The sequence below is a fragment of the Asterias amurensis genome, chromosome 1 (assembly GCF_032118995.1).
Source record: "Asterias amurensis chromosome 1, ASM3211899v1".
Classification (NCBI taxonomy): domain Eukaryota; kingdom Metazoa; phylum Echinodermata; class Asteroidea; order Forcipulatida; family Asteriidae; genus Asterias; species Asterias amurensis.
Window position 1 is genome coordinate 23,197,891 of NC_092648.1, and position 22,463 is coordinate 23,220,353.

At 40.2% G+C, this 22,463-nt stretch overlaps 1 protein-coding gene across 2 annotated transcripts; it reads right to left on the minus strand.

The window, feature by feature from the left end:
- Positions 1–5,026: 5,026 nt before the first annotated feature.
- Positions 5,027–21,642, minus strand: LOC139954310 (uncharacterized). Of its 2 annotated transcripts, none has more exons than XM_071954065.1 (2): positions 21,316–21,642; positions 5,027–12,236 (listed from the first exon to the last, which is right to left on the minus strand). In XM_071954065.1, exons 1-2 carry the CDS (start codon positions 21,389–21,391, stop codon positions 9,709–9,711), a joined length of 2,604 nt encoding a protein of 867 aa, XP_071810166.1. In that variant the 5' UTR covers positions 21,392–21,642; the 3' UTR covers positions 5,027–9,708. The 2 variants fall into 2 exon arrangements, with proteins under 2 accessions (XP_071810166.1, XP_071810173.1); XM_071954072.1 differs by lacking the exon at positions 21,316–21,642 and adding an exon at positions 13,476–13,592.
- Between the last annotated feature and the right edge of the window lie 821 nt (positions 21,643–22,463).

Sequence of the window (22,463 nt, forward strand, 5' to 3'; positions counted from 1 at the left end):
TCATTATAATCTTCTTAATCAAGGCGTATGCAGATAATGTTCCAGGTTTCGAACGTTGATAAACCACAGAGCAGCTCCATCAATACACTCCGTCTCACCCGTTCAAAGCTCAGTCTGGTTTCAGGTTCAGTAATGATTGAACAGGGTGCCAGGGTACCAGAAATTAATGATGTATATTCCACGTAAAGAAGCAAGAGTTGCTGACGGACATCTGTGGAGAGCCACGGCCAACCGATGTACTGAAGGCACACGGGCAAAATTTCAGAAAGCTGCTTAAGCTCAAAACAAACATAAATAAATTGTTGAACAATGCTCTGCTTAATATTATAGCAGAAATAAGCAGGATACCAGTATACAGTTGTTGCACGCTGTGACGGGTTCCATGGCGTTTTGTACACTCGAGGGGGAAAATGGCACCCTCGCCTCGGGTGCCATTCCCCCCCCCCCCCCCTCGAGTGTACAAAACGCCATGGAACCCGTCACAGCGTGCAACAATTGTATAATGGTACATGTCACATGGTAATTTTGATAATAATAATATAGGAAACTTATAATGCGCCATGTCTATCATAGGTGGCACTCCTGGTAAGCATAATTTTGTTGTGCTTAGCATTTGTGTGTGTGCTGAAAAGCAGTTAGCTCTATAAAATTGGGCCCCAGTACATGAAGAAGTTCACAGCAAGAAGAAACTTTTGTTGTTTAACTCCCAACCTTGGGTCAGTTTGTTTTATGGGCAATACGATACATCACTGGAATTGGCTAAAATTTGAGACGACAGTCAAACCATGGAGGTACAAGTAGACCTCCGATGTCAGACACAATAGTCCAACAGGGGGAGGGAAGATCATCCAGGCTTGGCATTAGAGCAAGGAATGGAAATCAGTATTTTGGCGCGGTATCCGTGTGGTTGCCTCATATAAAGTTTCTTGGTGCTTTATTTTCTGCAGATTCATTCTCCGAACTCACTGCTGGCCCAAGGGTGTCTGGATTGTATAATGTGGAAGCTCAAACTTCAGACATTTTCTTTTTGTTTTCTTGCTCAAGCTAGACCCCCATGACGTCATCTGCTTAATTCACACCACCTTCCGGCGGCAAAGTTCATTGACGCAGGTTGAAGTAGAAGGGGGATGTCGCGTCATTATGTAGAAAATAAAGTGATATTTTAATTAGCATTGACCTGAATTCCCCCTTCTTGTAATCTTCAAGTGGAGCAGCGGATACGTTGTCTGCCTGCATTGGCCTGGCTTAAACCTAAACCGTATATCATATTGACGGGCCATCCAGGGACTGGTGAATTTGTGTCAAAACAAAGACAAAGTCTGACCAAAGAAGCAGTGGTTTCTGAAGAAATGAAATTATGGCATTTACTCCCCAGATGCAGTTCTATTGTTTTGATTTCAAAACTAATCGCATTTAGCGGGTTTTGCCAGTCAATGTTAAGGTATAGACCACGTGAATTTGGATTGAGTTTGTTCGGCCGCAAATGAAATTTCCGAGCTGGGGCCCATACCTCTGTCGTCACACTGTCGTTTGAGGCACACATCGCAGTCAGACGGCATGGGGGAAACACGACGCACCTTACGGCTAGCGCGGCAGAGAGTGGTTCGAGGGGCAGACAGTTTTCGGACTTTATTAATTATTTCCCTCGTAATAAATAAAACCATATGCAGAAAACGTGAGTCACTTATAATGTTGTTTAAGTGTGGTATCAAATGCCTGTATATTATATATATTTTGGGGTCCAAGATTTCCACAAAACCAACCATCACCCACTTAAATGGATTTGCGTTCAACCATAATTATAAGAGCAACGCTATACCGATGGTAATTGCTACACAAAGCCACAAGAACCACTTCACAAAGAGAAGACACGAAAAGGTAGTCACTTTAGATGTGGGAGGAAAACCCACGCCACCATAGGGACTAAAAATCCAATCCGCATTTAGCCCCGTCGGGATTTGAACCGGGCTCCTATAGAGATGGGAGGCAAGGAAAGATACCGCAAACGCAAATCCGACCGCTCAACAATGTGATAATAGGAAACGAATACATGCTGTTATTTTAATCAGAATCCTATGCATGTAGTCGTGACAAAACATAAATCAACTTCCCTGGCTCATCACGTCATCATTTAAGGACATTTTTTGCGAGGTTTTCTCACTTTCCCCATGTTGTGAAATTTGATGTAAAATTTAATGAGCATACGACTTGGTCCTCATTGACCTCGACACCTTAACATACGTGGACCTGATTGACCTCGACACCTTAACATACGTGGACCTCATTGTGCGACCTCCTGCACTGGACACGCAGCTTGAAGACAAACACTTATTGGGAGAAGATAAAATCAAACGTTACGATCTTGGGGAATTTGCTCTTTTTTTTCATGGATAGCACTTTTTATGAATATGGAGGTCAACATTTTAATTTAATAGTGTCTCTTCGGGCTATACTCGTCGGCAATGTTAATTAAGCCATTTTGAGATATGGTGGACACATTGCTATATCACCATTTGACTTGGGTTAATTTGTCTCATATCATACACTAAGACCAAACAGTGAACTCAAAGCGGCCACCATTCACCTCGAAAAGGCTAATGACGTGAAAGCATACATGCCTCCAACTTGCGGCCGGTGTCAGATGCAAGTGTGTCCGCCATGCAATACTGTCCGCTCCAGACACTTTTGCATATTATGCAATCGTGTCCGGGGCTATGCAAAAACCGTCCGGTGGACATACATGACTGTACATGTATTGCGCGCGTAAGCGAGCGTGCATGCACTGAACCTATGATTATGTTGCATCAATATTCACGTAGTTTATGAATGCATTTTCCATGTCATTCTTGACATGCACTTAGCTTGTACAAAAAAATGGCGAACGTGTTCCGTCGAGTAAGGGCGTTTAATTTACTGAAAGGACGGTTGCATGGGGGCGGACACAACTGCATATGCAAATGTCCGGGCGGACACAGTTGCATTATACAGCAGCGTCCGGGCGGACACGATTGCATATGCAAAATTAACCTTCCGGCGGACATGCAATAATTGTTCTCCGGATAGTATTGCATAGAGGACATAATTGCATGCGACACCGGCAGGTGAAATTCAAAGTTCACGATCCAAATTTCAAGTTAAGTGGTGTCTCTTCGGGTCATGTCATACTCGTCGGCTATGTTTATTAAGTTGAGATATGGTGGACACATTTACTATAACATTATTTGACTTGGGTAAAATTTGTATGTAGGCCTATAATATACCCAGACCAAACTCTTATAGTGAACACCATACCTCATGCTTCAAACTTGCCGCGGCAGTTGAAATTCAAAGTTCATGATCCAACTATTGTTGCTTGATACTTCACACAAAGATGGGAGTCAAGGTGTCTGAGGAGAGGTGGGGGGGGGGGGTTCATTGACAAATGTATGGGTGGTTTTTGACATTAATCTAAGTCGCACACAGTAAAGGCCCATGAGGAAAACATTTGAAATGTAAATAATTTGATTTCCCCACTCAATATATAGTTTTGATAAACAACACCAACTGCGACTAATGACTTAATTTAAAACCAACACATTTCTCGGGCATTCTATGCTTATAATTAATTTGTTGTAACCAATTTTCCCCAGGATTTCAACGTTCTGTCATTTTATTTTGCATCTACGTTATGAACTCAGCCCAATATTAAGCTGGCACAGAGTTAAAGACACTGGACACTATTGGTAATTGTCAACGACCAGTCTTCTCACTTGGTGTATCTCAACATATGCATAAAATAACAAGCCTGTGAAAATTTGAGCTCAATCGGTCGTCGAAGTTGCGAGATAATAATGAAAGAAAAAACACCCTTGTCACACGAAGTTGCGTGCTTTCAGATGCTTGATTTCGAGACCTTATTCTAAATCTGAGGTCTCGAAATCAAATTCGTGGAAAATTACTTCTTTCTCTAAAACTACATTACTTCAGAAGGAGCCGTTTCTCACACTGTTTTATACTGTCAACCTCTCCCATTACTCGTTACCAAGTAAGGTTTCATGCTATAGTTATTTTGAGTAATTACCAATAGTGTCCACTGCCTTTAAGGAAAAAAACTATGGCAACTTCCAAACGGATTAGCTTAAATAAGTAAATAAGTACATCAGGAACCCATTGCTATTTTCAGCAGACCACACAAGATTATCTCCCATCATGTTGAAAATTCTTAATGCATCCTGTAAGGCTAAGAAAACTACGAAAATATAATCGCCTTATAATCACTCCTCGACAAGCGACAACCGTGAATGGGTGTGTTCCCTAATGTTTCCCCCTATATCCCGAGACTCGAATCAATGGATGTTCACCGCTGTGCCAGCTGTCTGTTACAGGCCGTATAATGAAAGCATCCTCTGGCTGGAAAATCGTCTAAGCGCTTCATTGTGGGCGGGAGAGGGGGGTATTGCGGGGGCGGGATGAAGACTGCAAGAACCTTTTCGAAAATTGCGCAAGCGTTAACTGTTGAATGAGGTGCATGCTGGTCTAGCTAGCAACCAAACCAGATTACTAGCTAGACCAGCATGCACATCACTCCACGCCTAACGCGCGCGTGCCGATTTGCAATAAGGTCTATGACCCTTTCGAAACTACGGTTTGGGCTTGGGCTCCTTCTGCCCATTATTTTGAAGTCGTGCGCGTTTTCTAAATAGCCGACGGTGCCTTAAAGCTCAAGCCAAAGCAGTGGTTTCGAAAACGGTCTATTCTTGGAAACCGCAGTATTATAGTACGTCTGGATCGGTTTAGATCAGTGATTATTTTCGCTTTTTGGTTATCCGCAGGTTTGTTCTCTGCGTAGTCTTTATTTTTAGTGTTATTTCTCTGAATTACAGTTTGCCTGGAACGAAGAAAAAAAACCACACGTTGTTATTTGGTATTTCATGCCACCTGTGCCTGCAATGTAGGCATGCCATTGTCGTCATAAACACCCTTATACGTTCAATCTTTGAAACAAATAATAAAAATTCAATAACCATGAATGGAAACATTTTCTTCATTGTTTATATTATAACTGTTAGTATAATTTTAATAATCTTCGCCAAAATATAAAAATACAAAGGCAATGTTTTGTATGTACAAAAATTCCTTCAAAATGAATAAATAAAACAGAAATATTAGAATTGAATTAAGTTACACGACAGGGGACTTAATGTTCCGACGAGTGACATTCAGTCTAACTCTTTGTAAATTTCTCCAGTCATTGACAAGGTCCAAGGGCGGCTAGAGCCTGAATCCGGTTTACTACAAAGATTCTGTTTCTTGTTGATCCGGAATGCGAGTCAAATTTCAGAAGGAATGTTGAGCCCTTGGTATATTGATGCAATGGTCTGCCAATAGGCATTATGACCAGGCACAGGGCGTAAAACTATAAAATGCTGAGTTTGTGAAGACTATGGGCTGATACATAATGCATTAATTACCATGATTAGATTAGAATAAGTAATGAGTAACAAAATTGCATCCCCACTAGTCAACACAAAAACAACAACAGCAAAGCACTTTAGACGTTTCTATTTACTGGAAATATCACCGTACCAATAGCGGGAGACTTTGTAACGCTAGGTGGCAGCAGACTAACCAGGTAAATTTTCATTTTTTTTACGTAGTTCTGAGCATGCGCACATAACCAAACAAATTGATTTACATGGCAAGTCTGCTGCCACCTAGCGAAGAATGTTATCCCACTATTGAACATCTCTGTGAAAGTTGGCATTATTATAGAATTTGGATCACTGACATGTTCCCTACTCTTTATTCCTGCACCTTAATCATGTCCTGCATGAATTCAACTCATCAATTTTGTTGTATTGACCATGTAACCTGGGACATCACTTGTTTAGAAAAGGGCAATAGCCTGGACTTCCTGCAGGCACAATTTTTTGTACACAGCTCAAGAAGAAAGAAACATAAAATCTTACATGATTTATCTATTTCATGTATTTTTATATACTTGACGAATAAACCATTCAATTCAATTCATTTCTTAAAGAGATTGCACTGTCTGTTTTTTGTCAACTTTTGATATAGAAAGTGCATGGGTTCATCTAAAAAATTATATGTGGCCAATACAAAACAAAATGTATACTTTCCCATATGACATGTGCAGTGGATTGCCTGACAGAAAGGCACTGGAATGTACGTGGTCACTTTTTTTTTGGAAACAAAGGTTTCATGGTCTGTATTCACCGAAACCCCAATTATTGCAGGCCGTTCCTTAACAGCGATAATAGACATTAGACCTATACGACATCATAATAATCTCTACACAATGTACTGTTTACATATAAATTTCATTGCATAGTGCAGTTGCAATACGGAGTACTTTAAATAAGATTTCACAATAAGAAAAATATAAATATGTACAATAAAACATGTTGTACTGTAGCAACAGCTACCCCGCCAAACACAATACTTTGTATAGCATTGTAAGACCCATCATTATCTTCATTTGTCACAAATAAATTCTCAATAAATAAACAGCTTATTGAGTCCTTTTGGTGAAATTCGTAAATTGAAGCTTCGAGACCACGTGACACATGTTTTACATGTTGATGTCTTCTATTTGAAAGCAGGAAATTGTTTTAAATTATTTTATAAAAAAGTAAGCAGAAATTATAAAAGTTTTTGCAGAAAAACCCACAATAACGCATTTTTAAATTACAGCTGTCATTGGCTGATGGACCGTTTTCAGCTTCCATATCCTTCTATACTTTGATTGTACATGACACAATTTTGTGTGAACAATTCCTAAGATTTTGACAGCACTTATGATGCACCCTAAAGAATAAAAAAAAATATGGTCTAAATTATTAAACAATGCTACCAAAAACTGATAAAACTTCAGATTATACAGAGAAACGAAAACCTTAAACGTCATCAATGTTACTATTAGTAGGCCCGACTTCAATGTTGTCAAAAATCCCCCATGTTTAGTATGTTTTTCAATCAGCCATGAATCTGTATTTCTTTGTTATGAGTGACTTCAGAAAATAACACAATTCGCGTAAGATAGCAGCAAAAACACCCCTATATATATTTATGGTTAGGGGCCAACTTTTCAAATGCTTGGGTAATAAGTACGGGGACAAAGTATACAAAAGGAACGCCACAATAAACGGTTCCCTTGTCCTGTAATTACATTATTTAGCTTCGAACAATACAAATGATTGACCAGATTAAATTGACTTAAGGAGGATGACTTTGTCAGCGTGTGTTTAACTGGGACCTTTGTCTCTATGTATTGGTTTTGCGTTAACAACTCTCTTCCTATAGCAATGTGTTGAGTCATCGGAACAGCTGACGAGGTTGAGAATTGGCACTTAGTGTAGGGTATTATAGGAAACAACCATCATTGCCATGTATACTATGCCCAATATGTGGCAGAGGGTGCCCATCAAATGTTCACGTTACACTTAAAGGCATCGGGCACGGGGTAACTGCTGAATACCGGTATTCTCACTTGGTGTATCCCAACTTATGTGAAAATTCATAACTGTGAAAATTTGGGCTCAATTGGTCATCGAGGTTGCAAAAAAATAATGAAAGAAAAACACACTTGTTGCATCATAAACTTTTAGAGGGAGCCGTTTCTCACAATGTTTTTTTTTAACTATAACAACAGCTCTCCGTTGCGGTCGTTACCAAGTAAGTTTTGTATGCTAATGTTGAGTCATCACAAAATGTGTCCAGTGCCTTTAAACACACACTCTTTTCCTACCTTATACAAAATAAACCTCCTAGAACCCTCTGAAGGATTGCCGAGATCGCTGGAACACAATGGAGACACTAGAGGGAGTGCCTATACGCAATGCTACATAGCAAGCACCAAATGTTGTCTTATAGAAGAGGTCAAGTGAACAATTTTCACGAAATAATGTGAGGAAAACTTTTGAGACACGCAATATCCCTGAAAAAGGGCCACAAACCATTTAAATTTGCCACCCCCTCAAAAACATGACCAGGCATTAAACAAATTGTATACGGTCGGTATCATGAGGTGGGTTATAAGAAATGAACAAATCACGGTGGAGAAAAATCATTAACATCGTCATTGCTCTGTCAAAAACATGAAAGCTATCTATTATGCCTAGAAGATGAACGTAGAGTTAGGAAAGAACGTAAGCATTATGCAAAATGTTTGTGTTTCAGGAAAACAGGGCAAACTTTGATGGAATTCTGTCATTTATGAGTCATTGTATATGCAGGCTAAACTTATACACGGGAATGGGAAAACATGTCTTAAGTTTGATTCTAGCATCCAACATTTACATGTAATGCCATGTTTTTGTTGTGTCAGGAGCCATTTTATCGCATGCGACCTTCTGTTACCGGGTCGGTCTAAGGTCTTTGTGTGCCTATGGAAGAAGGGCGTAGAGCCTCACGCCCTGCTTCCGGGCACACGATCAGTTTCCGTTGGTTGGTCGAATGGTGTTTATGGCCGTGTCTGGATTTTTTGGTTCGGCTTTGGCTTTGGTTTGAATCAGCCATTAGCCGTAGCCAAGATTGCCAAGAGTGGCCTGCCATTGACTAACGAATGTATGGAATCAACGTACTCCTCAAAACGCAAAGGATAACCTCCGCTTCCTGTCACTTTTAACCAGTCAATTTAAAGGAACACGTTGCCTTGGATCGGTCGAGTTGGTCTTTTAAAAGTGGTATGTAACCGTTTGTTATAAAATGCATAGTAGGTAGAAAGATGTTGTTAAAGTAGAATACAATGATATACACAAATAATATGCCTCGAAATTGCGTGGTTTTCTTTTTACCTCGTCGACTAACGCGGTCGGCCATTTATGTGAGTCAAATCTTTGACTCCCATAAATGGCAGCCCGTGTTAGTTCGCGACGTAAAAGGAAAACCGTGCAATTTTGAGTGATACGTGTGTGGATAATTATATTCTACTTTTAAAACATCTTTCTAACCAATGCATTTCATAACAGTTTCAAACGCTTTTTATTCACAAACTCGTCCGATCCAAGGCAACTGTTCCTTTAAGAGCAGAAATGAACTGAACAAAATATATACTAATTCTGAGAATATCAGCCAATATAATAGTTGCATTTGGTGAGGAATGTCGTGGCACTTCCTGTGAAACAAAAAGCTGTTTCAATTTTCGAACGATACACTGTTTGAGACAAACTCCAGTAATAAATCCTCACAGCTTTCAATTTCAACTTAAACAGTTTCGATAGACTCAATTGGGAATGTCTTTCATAAGTTAAAGTATTTTTACAGGCCTTTTTTTCTTTTCCAAAATTGCAATTGTTCACATTTTGACGTACTTGTTGTCCCTTTAGGTGAAAATGTTTGTCTAATAGGAGTTCTCAAAAAAGTGAAGTCCGATTGTCCCCTTTTGTTTGTTTTTTTGTTTTTTTTTGTTACAGTTTTAATTTTGTTTATGAAAGTCAATTTTTATATTGAAAAACTATTGTTTTGAAGTGTATATATTGATGGTTGCAGCAGACAAAATGTCTATTAAATTCGAATTTACAATTTAATATTTAGTGGGGAACTAAACAAGAAATAATTATTGCCCAAGCCACCAACGTGAAGTAGTTCCAACATTCAACATCTAATAAGATTTGCATACACGTGTAATTCCGAAGAAATTTAAGGCACCTTGGCAATTGGTCACGGATACAACAATTCACAATATAAAAAACGCCGTTTAGTATTCTTTCAAAACAGTTCTGTATAGTCGGTTGAGTCTGTTTCGGCAGTATCGATTCCAGTATTCGAAACTTCCTCAGGATTAAACGGATACGGTTTATCGGGTGGTGATACCGCAACTGGGCTGGAGCTAAGGGACAGATTGGAGCTGCCCTGGCTCGAGACTGAAGTTCTATGGTCCCTCATGCTCATGTAACCGTCGTCGTGTTTTAACAGCGACTCCTTCATTGAAAATATCAACGGCGACGGCTCCTCGACACTGCTGGAACGTTTTCTCGGCCGTTCGTACAGATTGACTGCTGGTCTGTTGTTCTTGGGCACGGAGTAGTAGACTTTAGGACCATTTGCTTTGGCAAAAGAGGATTGGTAGGAAGGTTGGCTGGCGCTCCGTACCAAGTGACTGGTCCTAGGCGGTGGTTCCTTGTCAGGGCATTCAGCGATGTCGTGGAGCTCTTGGAAGCTCTGCTTCCGAGTCACCTGGGTGCCACTGCTCTCAGGTGTGGCCGGTAATGCACCGTTCTGCCTCTCGGTAATGCTGCCTTGGCGACTAGGTACAGGTGGTGAGCTACCTGAGCTACTGGGCCGACTACTAACAATGCTCGCCGTGTCCTGACTGTGACGACGGTTGAAGCGTAGTGCATGGGTACTGTCAACACTTATTGTACGGGAGTAAGTATCAGGTGCACTGGTCTTCCTCCGAGCACCTACCCCTTGTAAGCTGTTCCTATTGTTAGGTACCAATGTGGGTTCAGATATATGCGATATACCGTTGGAGTTGGTGTTTATGGCCGTGTTGGCCACATATGGGACACCCGTAGCTGACCTGGCTGTACGTCGCATCCTACCTAGACGCCAAACACCCTGTGGATTATTAAGTGGCATGTAGTCTCTCTCGGGATGCTGACTACCATCTAAGCCAATGTAGCCATCGGCACCTACCATCACAGGGCTAAGCTGCATGCGGCTGTACACTTTGCGCTCTGCTTCAAGCTTGCGAATACGTCTCCTTAGAATGACTATGTACACCACTAGAATGAATATGGTTATCAGTGAGAAGAGAGCGACAAACACGGCAAGGGTGAGGTACTTTCCCGAGGAAGGTTGATGAGAGGGTATCTCGTTCACAGACGGACCAGACGAGGCTGGAATCACGAGTACCTCGTCCTTGTTGATAAAGATTGTTGGAGCTTTTACCGTGGGGTTGGCTTTGTCAGTAACCAGCAGTGGGGATGTTACTGGGATGTTTGGTAGGCCAGCTTTGCATTCGTTATCCGGCAATCTTAGTCCAGCAGGCATACCGTAAGCTATGGAGCCCTCGGTGATACCCATACCGTATAGCGTCAGCGAGAAGTTCTCATCAGGAGAAGCACCCCGTAGAAAGTGTACACCGTTGGCCAGGTTCATCTGGGCAGTGCAGTACTCGCGGCCATTCATCGTGTGCCGCAATCGATCAAGCCTGCTGAAGGAAGAGTTTGGAACTTCAAATAGGTTGTGTTCCAGACCTCTGGCCTGGTGACATTCCAATATCACATTAGCAAAGTTAGTCAGCATCTGCTGAGAGTACGATGACTCAATGGTATAGAACACGGCATTGTTGGAGTAGTGCTCAATGGCAGGCACGATCATCATGAAGGGATCACCTTTGGTCTGGTCTGCGTCTCCTCCAAGGCTGTACTGCACCACGATGATCGCTTTATCTGCTGTGATGGTTCTACTCGAGTTGGACATGATTTCCATCTCGAGGTACTGGCCGGCATCGAGCGTAGCACTGCCGTACATCGACGCCGTGACTATCGTCCCATCCCGGGCGGCCATCACGCGGAATGCGTCTCCACTCGTTCTACCGTACAGAGGCGAAGTGATGAAGTTCATCCCCCAACTGTTGACAGGGATAAGCATCTCTACCAGGTGATCACAGTACCGCATCCCGACCGGCACATCGGCACATTTGCTGCCGGACAGAACTCCGATTTTCTTGCTAGCGACTATACGAGTTCCTGTGAGATCGTCGTCTTCACTGGCAAAATGCACAGACTGCAGTCGGTGCAGAGTCAGTCTAATGTGGTCTCCTCTCCAGTACCTTCGCCCCTCGTGCTCCACCGACCCCGATAACGAGATATCCACCACGGTGTTATTCAAAACTCCCAAGATCATAAACTGAGATTTCCTCTGCGACCTTTCCAAGCGTGGTGATATACTGTACGACACAACGTAATATTCCGTTCCCAGGGCGTCGGTCGGCAGCGCCAAGAAGGAATCCATCGAGTTGCCTTCCTCCACACCGTAGACGGTTATCTCATGATCGGCAGTGACGAGTAAAGCCGATGTTGTGGATCCATCAATCACCTTGACCCTTGACTCGTGGGAGATCATCCTGGTGATTTCACCCAGGGCCTGGGAGCGAATGGTGACTCGTGTGGAGCGGGTTGACGCACCGACGATGTAGAGTCGAGGGTTGACTGATGGAGACATGGTCTCCATGAAGCCCACAACGAACTCCGTACCCTTGCTGTCTCTATCTGGACACGGCTTGTTTCCTGTGTGCGCAAAAAAAAAGAAAATCACTGTCATTATTTTGTGAATAATATTCTCATAGTGGACAAAATTTTAATCAACGATTTATACCGAAACGCGTTATAGAACCTTCGACATTTGGCGTATGAATGTGACCATGAAATTGGGGATTCCCCCCACACGAAACCTTGCCGCAATCGGGCTCATTTTCAGGTTAGATATAACGCAATCCGCGACTAATAAACAAAGCCCGAAATGTATCAAATTTAAGCTCAGGTAGGACCCTTCCCCTCCCAGTAGTGCCGTAGGACAGGCTATCTTAATAAGTAAGACCTAAAAGTATTGGCAGCGTACAATGATGCATGCCTGGTCAATCCGGAAGTGTTTCTGTATGCGTCTGTCTGTCCTGGGGAATGGAAGAAACGAAGGCACAATAACATTGACCGTTTGAACTTTTCACCGAATGCCTATAAACAAACAAAAGGTTTCCACCATCCTGTTCGAATGACGGATCACATACACTATAGGCCAAGCGGATGCCTACAAGACAATGGTCCCGAATAAAGATTACAATTCAAAAGACAATAGAGATCATTGTCAGGGTCAGACAGGTACCTGGGAATATTAACACTCTCAAATAAAATCAGATTTGGAATATTTGCTTTTCCCTCTAAAATGTCACTGATATTTTGAAAATGGATGAAACAACACAAACTAGTCCACTGAATTGCAACTTTGGTAATCGACTTTCAATGTGTGACATCCTTTCAAATTCGAGTGAACGATGTCATTGTTTTGTCCTCTTTTTTTCCAGATGATCTTCCTGTCAAGGGAACTCGGCAAACATACACAACAAGTTGGCAACAGCGAATCTCTCCCATACCATGGAGGTAGACCTCCATGCCCATACTAATATTGGTTTAACGTCTTTGATTGCACAAACCAAGAAATTGTAACTATACTAGACGACAACACTTATTCTACTTATTGTAAAATGAGCTTGGTAGGATTCGAACACACAAGCTTGTGACTACATGTCCTGCAGTTCAACCATTGGACCATTGTGACCCCATTGGGTAAGATAGGTAGATACACAAAAAAGCTCGAAACATCAAGAAGACGGTGCGTCAGATCTCTTCATGTTCTGGACATGAGCAATTTAAACTTGTCGGGGTTTAGAAGAACCCGCATTTTCTTGACGAGTCATCAGCTAGTTCTATTTATACAAGCCACCGTGCTATTTATATATCCAATAAAGATACCATATTCGGCTTGAAGAGTGTGGTGAATTTCCAATGCACATTATTATCAGAAATCAATGTAGAACTGACTTTTGACGTGGTTTCTGGATGGTGCCGTGAAAGAACCATGTTCGTGTAGTGTTGTTTTTATAGTACTTCTGACTCGCCCCTAGTCTCTCAATTGAACACATCCCTTTTGAATGGACGATTGATCGATGACGTCACATAGCCGGCGTCATGGGATTGGTTAGGAGACATGGCTTATTACCAAGCACCATGGCAACTAATTCAAACGCGCCTGCACCCTCTGGTGATAGCAAAGGTTGTGTAATATAGAATGAAGACCTATACTGTCAATACGGTATGGGTCAAAATTACCACATAAAGAATCGGTGTACTCAGATGCATTAAATTGAGGCGTGTGCTTTAATACAAGTCTCACAAACTCACATCGCAAGTAAAGTTTGCAGACTGTAGTCAGCTCTACATACAAAATGCCTGGCATGGCATGCCTCATCATCCATACACAATTTTTTTTGGTGATTATTTAACTTTAAGTCTCCGCAAAGGTTTCAAATATGAACAATGTTCGTCTGAATTGAATTTGAATTTGATGAAACTGATAGAAAACGAGCCAGACCTGTTGACAGACGATTTTTCTCAAGAAGAGATCAAAATGATCGATTCAAAATAGCTCTGAGTCGTGCAGTCAAACGTCAAAGCTGATACTGTTTCCATGGCGGTAGGCCCTTGGTTTGACACCGCAAACCAGGGCCCTGTTTGTCCCAGCATGAGTAGACAATACACATTACACAAAACATGTTTGATGCTTAAAGGGAGCGCGTACCTTTGGTTTTTGGAACCGTTCGATTGTTTTAATAATATCGAAGTCTTATAAAGCGCATGTATCTACCAAATTAGGTACTCAAGGCGCTGAGTATAATATACAAACTTTCAGAAGGTTTGTACATACTCAGAAAGTTTGAATATACTCAGAAAGTTTGTATATACTCATTGTATAATGATTTACAATGTGCATACCGCAGCCGCAGCAAGGAACACTGGGGAGAACCCCTTTCTCTTTTCGATAAGTGCACTGGGTTCTTTTACACGCATTAGGCTACACAACACATGGAATCAACGGCTTTACGTCCCATCCGAAGGACGAATCAATGGTTAAGTGTCTTGCTTAAGGACAAAAGTGTCACGGCTGGGGATTCGAACCAACACTCTGCTGATCAGAAACACCAAAGTTTGAATTCGGTGCTATTATATAACCACTCGGCCGTGACGCTTCACAATACTTTTAATCCCATATAAAATGTAAAACACACAATAAAACCAACTTGTGAACATAATTTCAACTAGGAGGTAGCCTTTTCGAGATGTCGCCGGAGCGGTTATGTCCTTACATAAAGAATAAATCATTATTGGAATACACAGTCAGAGAAACGTTTCTGACAGAAAGTTTCCCATTAATTCAAATTTGGGAGATAAAAACTGTTATTCTTTCTCCGATTTTGTTCCAGACCAACAACCTCTTTGGCTATATGTCAACAACATTTAAACCTATCTACAATCAACGTAATTAGAATATACTTCTAAGCCGTTGCTCTAACCAAGTATATGGGCGTATGTGTTGTGCATTAGGCTATACATAGATTTCTCTTACGCTATATCATGGACCTTTTAGTAATCTATATAGCATGCTGACAAAAACCATCATTTTGAAGTTAATCTATACCACCATAACCCCATCCGAGCAATTTATATGCCCGTGGACTTTTTGTTTTCTCTCAACAAGACTCGGGAACGGACCCTGAGTATACAGTGTTTTACACACATCAATGTAGGAAAAAAAAACCACAAACAGTGTTCTTAATCCCCGAGATGAGATTGTGCTTTCAGAGTGGTTCCGGTTGATTTTGTTATTGGAGCTTTTTGGAGCTGGGTGTGGCATGAACGGGGGAGAGGCGTCCTCCCGAGCTGGCTATATGAATTATCGGCCAGCTTGAGATGAAGGCTACGCCCAAAAAGTGGCCAAGCGGCAGTTTTTTTCCTGTTGTATAGAATTGGCATCCACATTTTTGTTTTAAGGATTCCTTTTTTTCAATCGATTTAGAAAAAAAGAAAACTCCTTATTGTAAAACACTACGACAGTGGCAATGTTGATGCACAGAACAAAGTCTGCGTTCCGGCGACGCTGAAAATGATACATCAAGCCAAACGGTACAGCGTGAAGACTGCAAATTCTTTTTTTTTTTTTTTTTGACGGTGGATGATGTGATGAATTAGCCTACAGATTTTGTAAACAGACTCATTCGGTTCTGGAAATGAACAAGATGATGAAAACAGAACAACTCAGTAAACAAGCACCATGTATGTTTTGAAATGAATTTTTTGTTTTGACATTTTGCTATCATGTGCGTAAGCGATGACGTAATTCCACTGTAAGCCACGCCCACTACACACAGACTGGATCCACCGATTACCAGAAACCATTACGAGCTGCATTGACTTACAGTAATAGTGAATGAAGATTTATCTGAGAAAAGTGAAATAACTGAACTTGGTTCGATTCTTCAATGACCCTACGTCTCCTCAGAAATATAAGTTTCCAGCACAAGAAATGCTTTTGAACATCACAATTTGTCTTATGGGGTAAAATTACACCCACAGGTATCCTGCTATGGGTCCTTGGGCAGTAAATTGCGCCTACGTGTGACGCAGTGACCAACATGTAGCACAGCAAACAAACATCACTTTCTGTGTCACCAAGTGACGTGACACAAGAAGACACCACTAGAAACCACCCCGAACGACAACCGTGCAGAAAGCTCACGAGGGCGCCCTATAAATCACGGGTTGTAACCCCCGGTTTCCGTTTCTGCTGGACACATTTGTTTAAGGCTATTTTTGTCTATATTACGATCAAACTAGCCATGTTCGGTTTGACAAGGGTTTCTTTAACAATGAAAAACAATGTAGAGACATTTGTATCTAAGATTCCAAATAGGAGCATTGCCAGTGCAGATCCCTTACTATCAGAAGGACCGTCTACATTGACAGCAAATACACGCAAATCATGAATTTAACTACTCTTTGTGCTCTCCCCAGCTGTTGTATCAGAATCACATTTTTAGGGGGAAAAGGGGAGCAAAACTCCATAGTAGTGCCACCACTGCCCCCATTACGTTCCCACGCCTTAAAATCCAAATTCTAAACCTTCACACAGCACACAGGGTTATTCTGATCCCCGTGTACTGTTACTCGTTGTCTAGCCAATAACACACCGCCATTTCAGTCATTTCATCAGGAGAAGTTTGTGAACATTTACAGCGACGTAATACATGCTCTTGAATTTCAAAACGCTGCCTATTAATAGAGGTTAACCCCATTAGTGGGTGTGTACTGACTGCAGTATCTTGTTCTAATGGGCCTACGCATTGACGTGTCTTATACGCAGATGTCTCTGACAAATTTGGAAATTTGGTTTAGTCCAAAAGGTAAAATCCAAATTTCTGCTATGGTACAAATTTTGAAAATTGGGTTGTCTACTTTTCGACCGCCAGTCACTGGCAAAAAGTAAATTCCAAATTTCTGCTAGCAGAAAATTAAGATTTTGAACAAATGGTTTTACTTGAAAGTAAATTCTCATTTTCCACTATCAAAAAAATGGAAAATTGCGTTGTCCACTTTTGGTCCTCCATACTATTTAGTTAAACAGTGGGAAATCCGCACCGCGCTACAGTTCCTGGCCCTATTTTATTTCCTCTTCTAAACTTGAAATTAACCACACACGATGATGATATGTCTCTGAAAACGTCCAACAGTGTGATAGTAATTTTTTGAAATACACGTGTTGAATAAACTTGAAGTTGATGAAACCCTGACGTGAAAATATGAAGTTTCCCTGGAACTAAATTGCTAGTTTCCTTGAAATCCACTTGTGGATTCAGACTGGGCACGGTTTATTTTCGCAGCCATTTTGTGTATGTAGGTCGGGGACTATGGAATCATAACCGGCAGACAATATTTATCAACAAACTATATGTTTGCGCCATTTTACCAGTAGGCATACACGTTAAGGTTTAGCGTACATTTGATAGGATATATCTATGTAACTTCACCACCAACTTCATTCGAGATCCCTCTTTTAAAAAGAAAATTATTAAGGCTATATTTTGCTCGTAGTTTTTAATTTTGCGAGTTTTCGTCAAATCCGGAAAACATCTCTGCTGATCTTTCAATTTGAAAGGATTGCCTTTCCCTTTTTGTTTTACAAACCCAACTCGAATTTTCTTTTAAAAAGATTAACGAAACATCAAAGCATAAATTGATGTTTACAAAATGTTTCTAACTCCGTCTCCCCACCTGGTGTTTCTCAACATATATGCATGAAACAACAAACCTGTGAAAATTTGAGCTCAATTGGTCGTCGTATTAGCGAGATAATAATAGGGAAAAACCCCTTGTCACACGAAGTTGTGTGCTTTCAGATGCTTTATTTCGAGACCTCAAAATCTAATTCAGAGGTCTCGAAATCAAATTCATGGAAAATTACTTCTTCCTCGAAAAGTACATTACTTCAGAGGGAGCAGTTTCTCATAATGTTGTATACTATAAACAGCCCCCCATTACTCGTTACCGAGTAAGGTTTTATGCTAATTGTTATTTTGAGTAATTACCAATAGTGTCCACTGCCACTTATGTGCTCTTTTACTCCAATTTCCTCTTTCGCTCGAATCTAATTCCAGTAATTATTCATGGCCCTTACGTTGACCCAATATCATCAGGATCATGTTCGTAATTTTATAATTAGGTTGATTTATTGTAATGGCACTTGATTAGAGAAAGCAGCAAAATTATTATCTGAGTACCGATTCAACATGGAGACCGTTCCGTTAAAAGTTATTACATAATTACAAATTCTCTCAAGCTTCTTGAACAATTTTAGTTTTTGAAAATAAATCCTCTTAAGACTGTATATTATAGTCTCCTTTCTTTTCCGACAAACCTAATCGATGAAGTGTAAATGCCAAATAAAACCAACCCCGTTTGATGATAAACATAGACGCGAGTAATATCTGTATATTGTTGTAAGTACCCATCCTGGTTCTAAGCCTGACTTGGATATTTTCCACATCCTCTATTCATCGTGTCATAATTACGGGGGGATGTCACTTATAAAGCCATGAATAATAAATAAAACAGATGAATATGAAATTTACCGGCGGCCTTGTGTTTAACATTACAATTGTGCCATTAGGCCTACGCATTATGCACTCGGGGCCCATAACGCAATCCGATCCCCATGGTGATTCCTCATTGCTGTTTTCGTGTGTTTCTATGTCATCGTTTTGTAATTAACACCTCAATAATATTTCGTAGACGAACCACACTGCCCATTCTCTATACTTTCCTGTGTTTGGAGTTACATCAGGCAATGACCACCGAATAAACCAAACATGACTCAAAGGTAAAGAAAGACGTTGCTTCCTCTAGCACGTTTTCAAAACATCGAGTGAAGCAACCTGGGCATCTTTCTTGTAATTTTCGAGAACGATGACGACTTCTTTTATCAAAAGCCACTACTTTAAACCACCGTGAAACTTACACATTTTGAATATATTTTCAACGACAGGTCCTTTTCCATAACATGATATCAAGATTGTTTAAGGAAGTTATAAATATACGTCAATAAATTCTGGTAATTTCTCCGAGTCATTTCTTTTGGTTCCATGTATGGTACTTGATATGCCCCTAAGTGATTTATAAAGCAAATGATAAAGTTGTATTCCACTGGAGGCTGGGCATGTTTCTAGTTGAGCACAACGGCCTCCGTAAGATTACAGAAAACCCGCGAAATGAGAATGCACTTATTATAATATTTTGCAGGTAAACATTCTCGTGATAAAAACAACATTGTGATCAAACATTCATTCAATCATTTCTTTTACTTGTTTTCACACAAAAAGAAAAGGGATATAATTTATATTATACTTAAAGGCAGTGTACACTACTGGTAATTGTCAAAGACTAGCCTTCACAGTTGGTGTATCTCAACATATGCATTAAATAACAAACCTGTGAAAATTTGAGCTCAATCGGCCATCGAAGTTGCGAGATAATAATGAAAGAAAAATAACCCTTGCAACACGAAGTTGTGTGCGTTTAGATGGTTGATTTCGAGACCTCAAGTTCTAAACTTGAGGTCTCGAAATCAAATTCGTGGAAAATTACTTCTTTCTCGAAAACTATGGCACTTCAGAGGGAGCCGTTTCTCACAATGTTTTATACCATCAACCTCTCCCCATTACTCGTCACCAAGAAAGGTTTTATGCCAATAATTATTTTGAGTAATTACCAATAGTGTCCACTGCCTTTAATGAATAAGGAAAACATAGGTATACAACGGGCAAATTTAAGGCAAATTTACCTTTTTTTTGTTTAATCTTTCGATTTTTTTAAAATCCTATGTAAATGTAGATAGGCCTATATAATAAATATGTCCACGCTGGAAAATTAATCCTTATAGAATAAACAATCTGATATGCTTATCAGATTGACAGTAGCGCTTCTTAGATTCAATATCTTTTTACATAACCACTTTAGTTCGAAGTGAAGTGTTTCACAAGGTTGTTTTTGCCATTCATTTTAAGAGTGATAACTAAATGTATTCCTTCCTGTTATTAAGCACTTTCAACCTTTTGTTTACGGACACTTCAAATTAACTCTGTAAACATCTGGGTTATTCCGAAGAATCAATATAATTATGCCAGAAACAAACTATGGAACTAGAAACCATGTCTCAATTCATGCCGAATGAGTTTGCTTGTATAAAAGCAACTGCTATTGGTTGATATCAAATAATTTGCATGTTTTACTAACTGAACAATTCGTCTTGTCAATATGTCACTCAAACAGTTAGGACGTGTCCAGTTAAAGCCATAGACACAAACTCAAAATAATTCCTAGCATAAAAACTAAGCTTGGTATTAACGAGCAAGTGAAAGCTGATTATAGTATAAAACATTGCGAGAAACGGTTCCCTCTGAATTAACGTACGCTGTTGTACTCTTGCAACTTCGATGACCAATTGAGCCAATTATTTTCACAGATTTGTTGTTTCATGCATGTTGGGATACACCAAGTGAGAATACTGTCTTTGACAACTTCCATTGGTGTCCAGTGCCTTTAAGATTCATAGGCAAAATTATCGGGATGTAAACATGCATGTTTACTTTGTTTTCACATTTGAAATTCAGCGGGAATAGGTTTTTAGAGTGATTTTGGCTTCTGCTGATTTTCGTCAGGATATCAAGAGTGTAGGCAATTATATTCGTTAACATGTTAAGGCTTAACAACGATTCTAAAACTTCCAGAGTTAACATTTTGGACATAACCCTAAAATCTAGCTCAATTTACGCTGTTAATGTTTACAAAACATTAAGGAACATTACAGAACTTACTAACAAAACAGTTACTGGCAGTGTAAGCACTTTATGTAATTCACCATACTATACATAAACTGACAAACCTGTAGAAGTTTGAGATGGATCGGCTATCTTCGTCACGAGAAAAAATAAATAAAAAACGATTACACATTCTGCATGACAATTATGCAAAATAAAACATGAATACAACACCCAAAGAGCGATAAACTCCAAAACGTGAAATTAGTTTATTTGTTTCTCATAAAATATGACATTTCAGACAGAAATATTTCAAGGCATGTTTTCTACTATAAATCTTATTAGACCATGTAAGTTTTATGTAAATCTGTGATCTTCACAATTGTTTACAACGTTCCTTTAAGCTAAAAAAGTTATGACTAAAAACTCAAGGATAAGACACTCACCATTCTGAACGCTATGAACCCGCACAGTATTCGCTCCAAGAACAATCCATAAAAACAAAAAGGCACGTCGAGACATGATGCTAAACTTTCAGGCTTCTCAAAATAATCCAAAAAACTTGCCGGTAGTTGTACTTCTTCAAGGGTGTGTACCACTGACCCGGATGGGTCTAATCCCGGTATTTGTTTCGGGTAGGCAGTGGGGGCGAAGTGTAGCGCACGGACCGGCCAAAAAGGCACCCAAACTGTCCGCTGCTAGCTTTCACCACACACTGTAGTTAGCTTGAGTGTACATGTACATCTACCAACCCTCGACCTACACCACGGGCAGAATACGTGAAGCTGCCTTTAGCATGGATGTACCAACGGTTCATATGAATACAACTAGCGGAAGCTAACCCACGTGATGTAGAATAGATTCTGGAACGTTGTTAGCCAGTTTCCTTCTCAAACAGTGTGTTTATGTGGCATGTGTTTTAAACAGGCATTATTATAGAAGAATATACTTGTTTGATTGCTGAAAACTATTGTCTCGATTGGGTATAACATGTGCGACATGTATCCAGGGTCTAATGTGTGTTTTAGGAAACATCCGATCCCGGGGTACCCATGCCTTACTATTGTATTGTATGGGGACTATCGATGCATCATGTGGCATCCAGGACAGTGGTTTATTTGGTTTTAGTCGTGGTTTATTGTCAAATAATTATTGACAAATATTAATTTGACAATCATATCAAATTATGAGGAGTATGTTTTTGGAAATGAAACATTACATGCAAGTCTAAATGACTCCGTTCGAAACAATCGATCAACAAATCCAGCCTATACCAACCAAACACTTTGATTTTTTTAATATTTTTGTTAACCTTAAAATAAGTATATTAGGTTTGGCTAGTAAGCTAACATGTATCATATGATATACATTCTAAGAATAGTGTGTAGTGCGTATGTATTATAAACATAAGTGGACATTTGTGTTTCTTTCCGTTCTCAGTAGTGCAAAAACGATACTTATTATTCACTGCAGTTCTAATATGAAGATTTCCACTTATAGCATTGTTTTACCAACAGTTGTACTCTGCAAAACTGGGGTGTTAGATTGATTCGTCCTGGTATCTATTCGTGACAACACCAACATGGTGTTATGT

Excerpts from the sequence above, each read along its gene's own strand:
- LOC139954310 (XM_071954065.1), bottom strand. The coding sequence starts at position 21,391 with ATGTCTCGACGTGCCTTTTTGTTTTTATGGATTGTTCTTGGAGCGAAT. Across the intron at positions 12,237-21,315 it reads GGTTCATAGCGTTCAGAATG|GAAACAAGCCGTGTCCAGAT; the intron begins GTGAGTGTCTTA and ends TTGCGCACACAG.